This window comes from Kogia breviceps, chromosome 10 (assembly GCF_026419965.1).
Source record: "Kogia breviceps isolate mKogBre1 chromosome 10, mKogBre1 haplotype 1, whole genome shotgun sequence".
NCBI classification, from domain to species: domain Eukaryota; kingdom Metazoa; phylum Chordata; class Mammalia; order Artiodactyla; family Physeteridae; genus Kogia; species Kogia breviceps.
The window spans coordinates 72076016-72089465 of NC_081319.1; the positions used below are offsets into that span (position 1 = coordinate 72076016).

At 39.2% G+C, this 13450-nt stretch overlaps 1 protein-coding gene across 3 annotated transcripts in view; it reads right to left on the minus strand.

Annotated features, from left to right (window-relative positions):
• BTBD9 (BTB domain containing 9) overlaps positions 1–13450 on the minus strand; it is a 419768-nt gene that overhangs the window by 64902 nt on the left and 341416 nt on the right. For all 3 annotated transcript variants that reach the window (XM_059077216.2, XM_067006126.1, XM_067006127.1), the window contains one exon: positions 11552–11659. In XM_059077216.2, coding sequence (XP_058933199.1) covers positions 11552–11659 — 108 coding nt within the window. The remainder of the gene's footprint in view (positions 1–11551; positions 11660–13450) is intronic.

Below are 13450 nucleotides of genomic sequence, written 5' to 3' on the forward strand. Positions count from 1 at the left end.
AGTCATTAACTTGAGGGGCAAGGATAAATGGTGGAGACCAGAGAAAACTAAACTCTGGCAATAACTGAAGCTGTGGAATAAGGCTATAAATGAATCAAGGATGACAGATCAATAATGGATTAATAACAGGATGCTGGGAAGACACGTTTCTAGTCTACAAGGACTACATTATCAGGGCAACAAGCAACTTTTATTTTCTCCCACAAACTCTTCCTTGTTCTATGTGACAGCATCTGAGCTGGGATGGACAGAGGTCCTGACTGAGCCCTGTGATGACAAGAGCTCCAGACAGAAGCAGGACAAAAGAAACCAACATGCATGCATGATTGGAGACAGAGTGGTAGCACTCATCCATTCATTCATTCAAACAATACAAGTGTTAGGTCCTTGCTAGGCGACCATGGCTAAGAGCGAGTGAAACAGACCAAATCCCTGCTCTGATGGTGCTTACATTCTACAGGGGAAGAACAACAGTAATTTAATAACCTTGCTAAGCAAAGTGTCAGCGCAAACTGTAGTATCAGCTGCAAAGGAAAGAAGCTCGCTTCTCTGAGAGGGACTAACAAACAATGGTTGCCACAGGTGGTCAGGGCAGACTTCCTGAGAAAGTGGACTTGAGCTGAGAACAAAAGCATAATAAGGGTTAACCAGACAAAGGGTAGAGGTGTGGGCTCCAGAGAGAGGCCATGGCACGTGCAAAGGCTCTGTGGGAGGACAGCGTATTACATGTGGTGGGATATGAGAGGAAGCTAGGCTTATGTGAACATGGGGAGCACAGGGAGGGTGACGCAGAATAAGTCTGGAGAAGCAGGAGGGGGGCAGGTTGTGTAGGCCCTCTAGGCCACATGAAGAATCATGGTCTTTATCCAGAAAGCAATGGGAAGCCAGTTGAGGGTTCTAAGCAGATATAGTACAAGAGTTGTGCTTGAAAAATGCCACTCTGGCTACAGTGAGGTAAACTTGAGGGAGGGTACAGAGAGAATGTCGAGGGGTCAGTTAGCAGAGCAGAGGATAGAGGAGACAGATGATGGTAGCTGGACTAGGTGGTCTTGACTTATGTTTGCCATCTGGACTATAATATTAATATGAAAGCTATTTCCATAAAAAGGAAAAATCTTTCTGACTATGTACATTTTAAGTGTACTCACAGCGCACTGAGAGAGTTTTATTGAGGCATGCCTCATTTTTTTTTTTTTAATAATAGGCATGGAAAAATTATTATACTCACAGAATAACATGGCTCCTGGGTTAAGCAAGGAAGAGGGAAAAGAGCTTTCAGCTTTTCTCTCCTGATCATTAGCTATCCAAGGGGACTTCATTTCCTTCCAGAGCCGTCACCTTTCAAATGTTCTGGGTGAGGAGAAGCCTCTCCACTGGTGGTCCACAGAACCTGCTGATAGCTCTAAACTTACAACTCAGTTCATATACTTAGCATCAAAATCTACTTTCCATGTGGCTTCCAACACAGGGGTAAACTTTTCCTTAAAAAGTTTCTGCAATACAAAAGGTAAATCCCTTCTCTAGACATGCAGGGATAAGTGACTGACTCCCTTTTGATGTTTTTTATTCCAAAATATTCATCTACTCCAGCTACTTCATAACCCCATAAACAAAAGTATGATTAACAAGTGTTTCCAACTCTGGTCTAACAGTAGATGCCTTCCACAGGGCAGGCTCGGATACCTCATCATTAACACAGGGGTCTGCCTAGTACCAGACTTATCCTCTGTGTTTTATCTGAATTCTGTTATTCTTTTTCATTTTTTTTGCCATTCCTCTTACAGATACATGTTTCTCTATCATTCAAGTTCTAAAACTCTTGACAAAATTAACACCAATATTTGCCCTTTAAAAAAAAAAAACACAGGAAAGAACATGACTAGCTTTTTTCATTGCTGTCAAATGCTGTGTAGAAAAATGGAATTAAGTATGAAAAGAGAAAAATAAAATCTCCATCGAACATTTTAAAAGTGACAGTTACATAACCAGAGCCCATTAACTGGCTCACGCTTCAAGAAGGAGCAGCAAGCACGCTCCTCCAACTGCTCAGGGAAGGGGATCTGAGGAGGGCAGCCACCCATTACCACGGTAGACTCACGAAAAATGGTAATATTTCAATACAGGACCTATACAACAGCCAAGATCTCCAATCCCATCCTGGAAACTAAAACTTGACACTGAAACAGGAACTTCTTCTCATCAGCGGTCTCAATGGTGAAGTTATTTTCTCCATTAAATCCCACTTTCTTTCTATTGCGTCACATTAGTGACCCCAAGCCCTCTACACACAACCCCAGGTCACATGATTAGAAGTGACCTCCTGGAACCAACCCAAGATTTTCGTTTTGTTAAGTGCCAGCCCAAGAAACAAAGCTGGTAGAAAGGAAGTTTTTTCAACTTTATCACTAACAATGGCAAAGAAGATGCAGCAAGGTAAATAGTCTAGGTTTAAATGTCCCATTTTTCAATCTTGCTACACTTTGACAGAGTTTACTGAGGCTGTGACTCTCCACCTTTAATTTATCCCACTGTCCTCAACTACTGCAGCACTTAGAGAAAGAAACATGACTTCTCATTCTAAGATTCCTAGTGAATAAATAGAAACAGACCGCAGAACAGAATGTTGCCCCTCCCCAGGACTAAATGACACACTTCAGCAAAGGGGACACACTGCTTCTCAGATAGGAACAATGTCAGGCTGAAGTACAGGGAGCAGACGAGCTGTCCTTACAGAGGCCTTTCCAGGTGACACAGAGACTGTCAAAGTGCTTCTCAGGGAAGGCCCAGGGGAGAAACTTTCTAAAGTTAGGATGCTATAGAAATTGCCTGATCCAAGGTAGTGTTCTACGGTCTCAAGTAGGCCAGGCCCCTCTGAGTGGGGAAAACCCAAGTGGAAATGGACTTCTGAAGTCCTGGGGAAAGACGAAAGGAAGAAGTACTCTTGGAGAACTGGGCTCTGACAGGCCCAAGGGGAGAAGCATAAGGAAAATGTGGCTCAGGTGTCCTTTTCAGGGAAGCACTTGTGCTTAGGGTAAGTGGCTTCAAGGTTCTGAAAAGCTTCTAGGATATTGCTATGTACAGCACTTATTTAATTTCTTTAATTTATTGCTGACAGTATATAAACCATGCCACTCTGCCAGCATATGCTACTCAAATAATGTCAAGGACAAATCTCTACAAGACATTTATGGCAGCAGCTAGAAAAAAAAAATCTTTTTCAAATAAAGTTTTCCTTTTGATTTTAAAAGAAGTGCATGTAAATTGGTCAAAAATGTAGGAAACTAGAAATAATTTCCCTAATCCCAATATTATACAAAGTCAACCATTATTAACATTTTGGCATATTTCCTTCTGGCTTTCTTCTTCCATTGTTTTTTTTTTTTTCCCCACTTGTGATTATAATTCTATAATTTTGTATCCTGTTTAATTGTATAAGTATTTTCTTAAGTTATTAAAAACTCTGTTTCTTTTGTTTTTTTGGTTTTTCTTGGCCATGGGATTTTAGTTCCCTAACCAGGGACTGAACCTGGGCCCTTGGCAGTGAGAACTCAGAATCCTAACCACTGGACTGCCAGGGAATTCCCTAAAAACTCTTGACAACATCATTTTAATGACCACTTAGGCTAGGGAAGAAAACTTACTCAAAAGGAAATCTGGTTAGTATATCTGGCAGGCAGATGGACAGTCTGTAAGAAAATCAGCCTAAAATCTAGAGACACTAGGTAGTTCCAGATTAGGACCACAGAAATCTCAAATGGAAAAAGAAAATCTTCAGTATTACCCAATTTTTTATATCTAATTTTTTATATTTGCCAAAATGTTTGCCAAGGGGGCACAGTTTTGGACAGATGATGGCCTACATCACTAACACTTTGGCAGACAGAATTATTAGTCAATGGAACCAAGACACAGTGAAGAAGCAGTTAAAAAATGAACATGAAGGAGGTCAATATGTAAGGAGCACATGCTGGCAGGAAACAAGACAGCTGCATAACAGAGGAGAAATGCAGCCAGGCACAAGGAAGGAAAGGGAAAGGGTGTGGGGTCACTGGGGAGTATCAACAGCTCATGCAGTAGAGCTTCTGGGACTGCAAGTTCAAGATGGCCAACATTATAGGCACATTTACCTTGCTCCCTTCCTGGAAACCAGTGAGGTGACATCAAAGAAGTACAAAGGAGACACCTTCATAATAGTGTTGCAAACTCAAAAGAAGGCTATTAGCAAATCAAGATTTTGTTGAATTTCTAGAAAATGGTAGGTGGATGAAACATTATTCATAAATCTAAGGGGAATTGGGCAGATTTCCATATAATAACAAACTGAGCAGGATGGAAGAAAAACCACCCACATCCAGCCATACCATTGTGAAATTTAAGACCTCCAAGGATGAAGAGAAGATCCTAAAGGCTTCTATAGGGAAAAATAAATTACTACAAAGAATAAGAATCTGATTATATCAGATTTCTCATAAGCAACATTAGATGATAGATGGCAATAAATCCAAGCTTTCAAAATTCTGAAGGAACTGAACTCTATACCCAGTTAAACTATGATTCAGGTATGCAAGTATTCTGAAAATTTGCCTTCCACATACCCTTTCTGAAGAAATTACCTATAGATTTACTCTGTGCAATGCTCATAAGGGATCTTCTTAACTAAGACCCAATCAAGTCATATTTGGCTTCAAATTCACCCAGGAGAGAGAAGAGAAAAGACAGTGTGCCACCAGGGTAGCAGCAGGTATTCCTCCTTAGGGGGAATCCTTGTAGCAGTCTATACAAATGTACAGGAGTCATTCCTGCTGGCATGCAAGTGACACAGCTCAGGTGAGTGTATAAGACTTACTCTGGGCAGGTGTGGGCCTCTCTGGCCTAGAAGCCTTATATTTCAAATTGAAAATAATATCTCTTGTAATAGTTCCATAAACACAGATCCCAGAACTTTCATGAGGGACATGTGTAGTCACAAGTCATCACACTCAGGAAACCCAAAGCTATGACTTCCAACCAGATATTAAAAGTCCTCTCAGCCAGATGCAATTGACCAATCAGGGGTGACTTTTATCATAGGCAATGTTGCCTAATAACCCAGCTGACATTCCACTTCAATCAGATTTTCAAGGGAAGAGATCTAGAAAGGTAACTGGGCCAAAGGACAATATCTCCTGCACAGGAAAAAGGGTTTTATTACCCCTTTACCCACATTCTACAAAAAGATCACAGCTGTAGAGCAGGCCTAGGAAGCAGCCTGTTCAAAAATTAACCAATGATGGGATGTAAACTGCTGCAGCCACTGTGGAAAACAATATGGAGGTTTCTCAAAAGACTAAAGATAGAACTACCATGTGACACAGCAATTCCACTCCTGGGTATATATCCGAAAAAAACAAAGCCACTAATTTGAAATGATACATGCACCCCAATGCTATTATTATAAATAATAGCAGCATTATTTATAATTGCCAAGATATGGAAGCAACCTAAGTGTCCATCAACAGAAGAATGGATAAAGAAGCTGTGACACACACACACACACACACACACACACACACACACAACTGAGTACTACTCAGCCATAAAAAAGAATGAAATGTCACCATTTGCAACAACATGGATGGACTTGGAGGATATCATGCTAAGTGAAATACGTCAGACAGAGAAAGACAAATACCATAAGATATTACTTATATGTGGAATCTAAAAAATACAACAAACTAGTGAAAGAAAAAAAACAGACTCAAAAATACAGAAAAGAGGAACTTCTCTGGTGCACAGTGGTTAAGAATCCTCCTGCCAGTACAGGGGACACGGGTTTGATCCCTGGTCTGGGAAGATCCCACATGCCGTGGAGCAACTAAGCCCATGCGCCACAACTACTGAGTCCACATGCCACAACTACTGAAGCCTGGACACTCTAGGGCTGTGTGCTGCAACTACTAAAGCCCGGGCACCTAGAGCCCATGCTCCGCAACAAGAGAAGCCACCTCAGTGAGAAGCCCGTGCACTGCAACAGAATAGTCCCCGCTCACCACAACTAGAGAAAGCCCGTGTGTAGCAACAAAGACCCAACGCAGCCAAAAAAAAAAAAAAATTTTTTTAAAATAATAATAATAAAAAAAGATACAGAGAACAAACTAGTCATTACCAGTGGGGAGGGGAGGAGGGACCATACAGGGGTAGGGAACTAAGAGGTACAAACTATTATCTATAAGATAAGCTGCAAGGATATACTGTACAACACAGGGAATATAGCCAATATTTTATAACTACAAATAGAGTATAATCTTTAAAAATTGTGAATCACTATATTGTACACCTGTAACGTATGTAATAGTGTACATCAACTATACGTCAATATAAAAAAAGGGGAAGAAAATTAACCAGTGAACAAAAGTATGCTTCAGAACTTCTGTAACAGGAAAAAGAGGCAATTAGGGACTCCAGGAAAACAAAAAGCTGGCTAATATGAAGCTAGTTATTTATCATTTGTGGAATACTTCTGAGCACTTGTAAGAAAATCGAATCTGTGATCTGAACACAGTACAATTCTTCCAAGAGGGACACAAGTTCAGTGACGTTGAACACCATTTCCCTCACTACAGAACCAATGAATTACTAGATCTGTAGGGAGCAATGTTTATATAATCATAATATTATAATGAGTTCTTAGTGGCTTTCCCTTTTCAGGATCAGTTTATAGTGAACACATGGAAGATTTAAATAAATCAAAAAAACAGAAAATAATGTCAGAAATCTTCACAATGTCAATGAGGTGGGACAGCTAACAGATGGGGAGAGACAGAGGGAAATGTAGGGGTAGTAATTTCTTTACTAACATAGCAGGGAGTCAAGATACACTATCCACAATTGATGGATCAAAAAACAGAGGTTTAAGTACATTGTTTAATTTTAAAAGGTAAGTAATAGTAGAACTAAAAAGAAAAACATAACTAACAAAAAATGAGGAGTGGTTAAGTGAGCTAAATTCCTCATTTATTTTTATACCAAGGAGTTAGTTAAGTTGATAAATAGATATAAAAATATTATTTATAATTGAGAAATTATAAAAACTAAAAAAAAAGTCAAAAGTAGTTACTTCTGAGGAATGAAACAGAAGATGGGAGGGTAAAAATTTACTTTTCACTTACATCTTTTTGGACTGTTGAAAATAACTTTCCATGGGCATGTTTTACATTTATAATAAAAAAAGAAAAACTGATGTTAGTATTTCACTGTAATGACACAGATTTAGGGTTCAGCAATTTAGAAAACAGTAGAGAAAAGGAATCAACGATTAAAAAGTGAAATAAGGGACTTCCCTGGTTGCGCAGTGGTTAAGAATCCACCTGCCAATGTAGGGGACACGGGTTCGAGCCCTGGTCCAAGAAGATCTCACATGCTGTGGAGCAACTAAGCCCGTGTGCCACAACTACTGAAGCCCACATGCCTAGAGCCCATATTCCGCAACAAGAGAAGCCACCGCAATGAGAAGCCCGTGCACTGCAATGAAGAGTAGCCCCCACTCGCCGCAACTACAGAAAGCCTGCACACAGCAACAAAGACCCAACGCAGCCAAAAATAAATTATTTTCGAAAAAAAGTGAAATAAGGTTAAAAGGTACAGGAATAGATTATGTGGAAAAAGAGAACAAAAAGTAATTTTATAAAATCAGCTGATACATTTGTGAAAACATACATAAACCTTGAGGGCATTATGCTAAGTGAATTAACTCAGACAGAGAAAGACAAATATTGTATGATCTCAATTATATGTGAAATCTAAACAAACAAACTCATAGAAACAGAACAGACTGATGGCTGCCAGGTGCTGGGGGGGCGGGGTGAGGGAAATGGGAGAAGGTGGTTAAAAGGTACACACTTCCTATTATAAGATAAATAAGTTCTGGGGGTGTAATGTACAACACGGTGACTACAGTTAACTGTATATTTGTATATTTCAAAGTTACTAAGAGAGTAGATCTTAAAAGTTCTCACCATAAGAAATAAAATTATAACTAGGTGAGGTGATGGATGGTAAACTTGCTGTGGTGATCATTTCCCAATATATACATATACCAAATCATTGTGTTGTACACTCTAACCTTATACAATGTTATATATCAACTACATCTCAATAAGCTGGGAAAAACCCCAAATCAGTCAATACCAAAACAGGATTATCTATGATAGAAAATAGGCCTTTATCCTGAAAGCTCCAACTGTAGCAGGCCAAAAAAGGAAATTATCCTAACCCGGGAGCAGGAATTTATAGGAAGACATTGGAGAATCTCACTCCCTAGGTCTTTTTCAGAGGACAGCAAAAATCTGTCCTCTGATTTCTTGACTAGGTAGAAGGCTATCAAGAGGCAGGACTATTGATTTCTAATGGTCCTATAGAATTTCATTTATAACATGACTTGCATACTAAACTTCACTAAAAAACAGGCTACAGTACTTGAAGCTAAAAGGATCCTCTCTTGAGGACTGCTCTGGAGTACATTCGTTCAAAAGGAAAAGCTTTCTTCTTTTATCATTTACATATCTTCCATAAGATGTTACAGGAAAACACGAACGAACTTGTTGGCCAACCAATACATCTTCTAAGAACTAACTCAAAAATGGGAGGCACAATAGATTCAGGTTATGTCTATGAACATTAAATCATAACCTCTGGCTCCATTGATTCCTAGAGGATTAATAGGCACTCGCCTTCTTGCTACTACTCTTGTTCTTCTAATATGTTATTTATTAATTTGTAAAACACTTACTGCTATAGTATCTAAGTGCTCACATACAAGATTAAAAACACTTATATTATTGAAACCCACCAACTAATGGAAACAAAAAATTAAAAAGAGGAAAAGAAAAGATGCTGATGACTTAATGCAAGGCTACTGGGAGAGGATCTAATGAGTGAATGGGTTTTTGAATCAAGAAAAACCCATTTAAATAAATATAAAATCATTATGATATGTACCTTGTCAGTAGCTACTCAACCAGTTCTTGTTGAAAACCCAATTGTATAACACCTTCAACAGAGGGACATAAAAGAGATGAGGAATCCAATTTATAACTCATAAAATGACAGGATATGGGTGATGGTAACCAGTGAGATGTGTAACAGATGAGGAAGAGAGGGTCTGGTTTGTGAGCTGTATACCCAATAAGCAATGACTCTGGAAAGATAAATGGGTGGTTGTTCATGGGCCTTGAAGGCCTTCCTAGTGTATAAAAAGGGTTCTGGGAGCCTGGAAATAAGTGAATCACTTTATCTTCCAGTTTTCATCATCCACCTTGGTTTAGCAATGCTTTGGGGTCTAGGAGGGAATGTGCTACCAGAGAAAGAGCCCTTCATTCTCTCTTTTATAAAATGAGGACAATATCCCACACAAGGTGTTTTGTATTCAGGACAGAATAAGATAAAATACATGTACGTAAAGGAATACTAGTTACTAAATAATTGTTAGTTTTCTTATGGTATGGTAGAGATGGCTACAAGATCTGTGATCCACTGAGAAGTGGCTGCCCAGCCAGGAGCTGACTACGTTTCCTAGTCCTACTAGCATCTAGCGTGGCAACTGACTAGTTCTCCCCAGTGGAATGCAAGTGGAGGTGATGTTTACTATACCCAGGCCAAGGCTGTTCAGATCCAGGTTTACCTTCTCTCTGCTCTTTCCCTATCTATCAGCTAGATGCAAATGATGCTGATGAGGCCCTAGATGATGGCAGAACCACAAGAAGGAAGACACCTGGGTTCCTCAATCATCTGTGAAGAGCCACTTGACAACCAGGAATACTCATGACTGAGAAGTAGACTATTGTGTTAAGCCACTGACATATTGAAGCCACTATTTGTTACAGCAGCAAATGTTACCCTAACCAATACAAACATGCTATAAAATTACTATAATAATAATGGTGAGGATGTCAGACATTGCATCAAACAAGCCATCATTAATGCTATTATGAAATCTTGAAAAGATGTTCAACATCATTAGCCATCAGGAAAATGCAAATCAAAACCACTATGAGATGCCACTTCACTCCCACTAGGATGGCTATGAACAAAAATATAGAAAATAACAAGTACTGGCAAGAATGTGGATAAATTGAAACCTTGTAACACTGCTGGTAGGAATGCAAAATGGTACAACTGTTGTGGACAAGTTTGTCAGTTCCTCAAAAACTTAAACATAGAATTACTATAAGACTCAACAATTCCACTCATAGGTATATATACAAAAGAACTGAAAACATATGTTCACACAAAAACTTGTACAGGAATGTTCATAGCAGCAATACTCATAATAGCCAAAAAGTAGAAACAATTCAAATGTTCATCAGCTGATAAATGGATAAACAAAATGTGCTATATATACTCCTATATTATGGAATACTATTCAGTCATAAAAAGGAAATGAAGTACTGATACATGCTATAACATGAATGAACTCTGAAAACATTATACTAAGTGAAAGGAGGCTGAGGCAAAAGGTCACATACTATACGAATCCATTTATATGAAACGTCCAGAATATGTAAATCCATAGCAACAGAAAGCAGATTACTGGGTGCTGGGGCTGTGGGCTCTGGAGGGAAATGGGGAGACTGCTAATGGGAGGGAGGTTTCTTTTAAGGGTGGTGAAAATGTTTTGGAACAGTAGATAGTCATGATGATGGCACAACTCTGGACATACTAAAAATGACTAAATTGTAGAGTTTAAAAGGGTGAATTCTATGGTATGGGAATTATATCTCAATTAAAATAAAAAAAAGAAATCTCAGCTATTTGCTTTATCTTACCTCCCACAGTATCTGGCTCTACACAAAAAGGCACTGAACTCTTTTCAGGCAGTGACTGGGAAAAGGTATGAGGGAACCTTCTACGATGCTGCAGATGTGCTAATTTCAATCTGAGTGGTGGTTACATTCATTCTTAGCATGATTCTAAGCTGGTCAGAACTCAGAATCCTTCTGCCTGGCTTCACCCATAACCAGGTAAGGTCAAACAGAGCCCCAATGCCAAATGCATGAAATGTTTCTGTTTCCCACAGGAGACCTAAGATACAGACTTTCCTTAGTTTAGGTAACAGTGTAACTAACATGGAGATGAAATAAATATTTAAAGGTAAACCTGAGAATGATATGAGGGTGGGGAATAGGTGAGAGTCTCAGAATACTACTAAAGTGTGTATTGCATCAGCAAAAATCACTAAGGAAGAAAGAAGTTCCGAAGGGGTAGTATGGGATGTGGGGGGAGGGCCTGAGAGAGGGCTGCATGTGGAAAGTATCTTTCTTTTCCCTGCTCAGATACATGCCATTTTTAAAAGTTAAGTTAAAACCACAAAATAAGAAATGCTTCTTTGGTCATATAAAGGAAATTCTCATCCAAGTACTTAATAGTCAAAACTGAAGTAAAGAATCATCAGAATGTTTTAACCTCCAAATAAGAATATAATTTGGTGACTCCCTGAATCTTCATTGGAACCTTCTGAATCCAGTGGAAAGACTGTCTTTTAAAGTGGCATAAATTCCTGAAGGATGTAACTTACTTGCAGGTGACTTTAGTTCTGTCGGCTACCATGGTCCACTGCTGCTGGTTGGTGGAAACTTCGACGTAGTAGCTATAGCTCCGATCGTCACAGTCCCACAGTAGTAACCTGAACAGAAGGAAAACATAAGAATGCTGTGAATGCTCCACCTGGCTCTTTCCTTAGGCTGTGTGTGTGAGGGGATCTGTGTCTATTCTAGCCTTCCAACCTGTCTTCTTTGCCCACACACTTCCAGGAGTAAAGAAAGAAAGTGAATCCTCAACGAAAGCATGCTGGGAGAAGGTGGAGTCTGCCTGCAGTGAGAGGCTTGTTTCTTTAAAAATTTATTTCACAAGTCACCCAACCCCAGACAGCCTCTGTCCCCCAAGGGGCAAAGATCTTCTGATTGGCTTATCAGGGGGATGTCCCCAAATCCTCCTTCCTGATTCTTCCAGATCTCATCTCTTTGGCTGGGCTGAACAAAGGTAACACCCTTGAGACCACTGTTCATGGGGAAATCTGTGCTTTCTAATTTGTATTCTAAGTGGCAGTTACTAATATGCCCCAATGACCTTAAACATGTTTCAGGCTCCTTCTCATTCTGACCAGACTTTCTGCACAACTTTCGTTAAGACTGCCTGATTGGGAGATACAGGCAAACATACATTCTTCAGTAAAACTTTTTATTTCTTAGAAATTGATTATATTGGTCCTGTTCTTCTTATCCCCCTTTTCAGCTCAGATAAGAACCAAAGTATTGAATATATGATTTTATTTACTTGAAACTCAAAAGAGACAAGATTTATCTATGGTGACAGGAGTCAGAATGGTAGTTACCTCTGGGGGAGGGAATGATTGGGAAAGGGTGAGGGAACCTTCTAGGATGCTGGAAATGGGCTAATTTTGATCTAGTGGAAGTTACATGGGTATATACATGTGTAAATATTCATCAAGCTATTCACAAAAGGCTTGTGCACTGTATGTGTGTCATTCCTGAATTTTAAAAATAGAATAAAAAAAGAATCTAAATATTATAATATGGGAGCAGACCACAGTCCAGTCTTTTGCTTCTGACAGTGCCACTGTGGTGAGAGATCATTGTTTTCTATAATTTCAGCCTCAAAAGTCCTTCCCATACAAGATATCTATCTTATTGCTTTACAGTTGGGCATGCACATTTGTTTCCTCCACCAGCTAGAACAGAGTGAGCTCCCTGAAGACAGTGTCTATGTCTTACTGGTTTTTCCACACGCAGGATTTGGCATAGACTCTCACACAGAGCCTACACTCAATGAATATTTGCTGAGCGAATATCAGTAGATCATTTGTAACAATAACAACAATGATCATTATTATTATAATGGCCAACATTTCTTTAATGCTTACCGTGTACCAGGCCCTATGCTAAAAGCTCCATGTAACTTATTAAATCTTTCCAAAAGTCCTCTTAGCAAGCATTATTATTCTCATCAAATTATATATGGTGAAAGTGAGGCTTAAAGCTGTTAAGTAATTTATCTAAACTCAGTGAGGGTTCCAACCTGGTGTCCTGACCAAAGCCCCTTTCTGTTCTCTGCTGTCAAACGTTTCCTCTACTCCCAGGTTATGTATCTGGGTCATAGTTTACAACCTATAACCTATCACTCTACAAAAGTAGTTTGTATTATTTCTCCTTAATCCTGCAATTACAATCAATGACAGTCCTTCACACAAGTTCATTTTAGTGTCACCTCTAAAGCTATTACTAAGGATTAGAAATGCCACTGTGTTCTGCTTTCCCTTTAGTTCCTTATTTTCAATTGTAATTTTGTTTGCTATCAATGATAGTACACACTACTTAATAGGCTAGAATTCATCTTTTAAGTAGAGAAAACTGTTAAAAAATTTTGGAAAGCATAAACAGATGTGTAATACTGTACA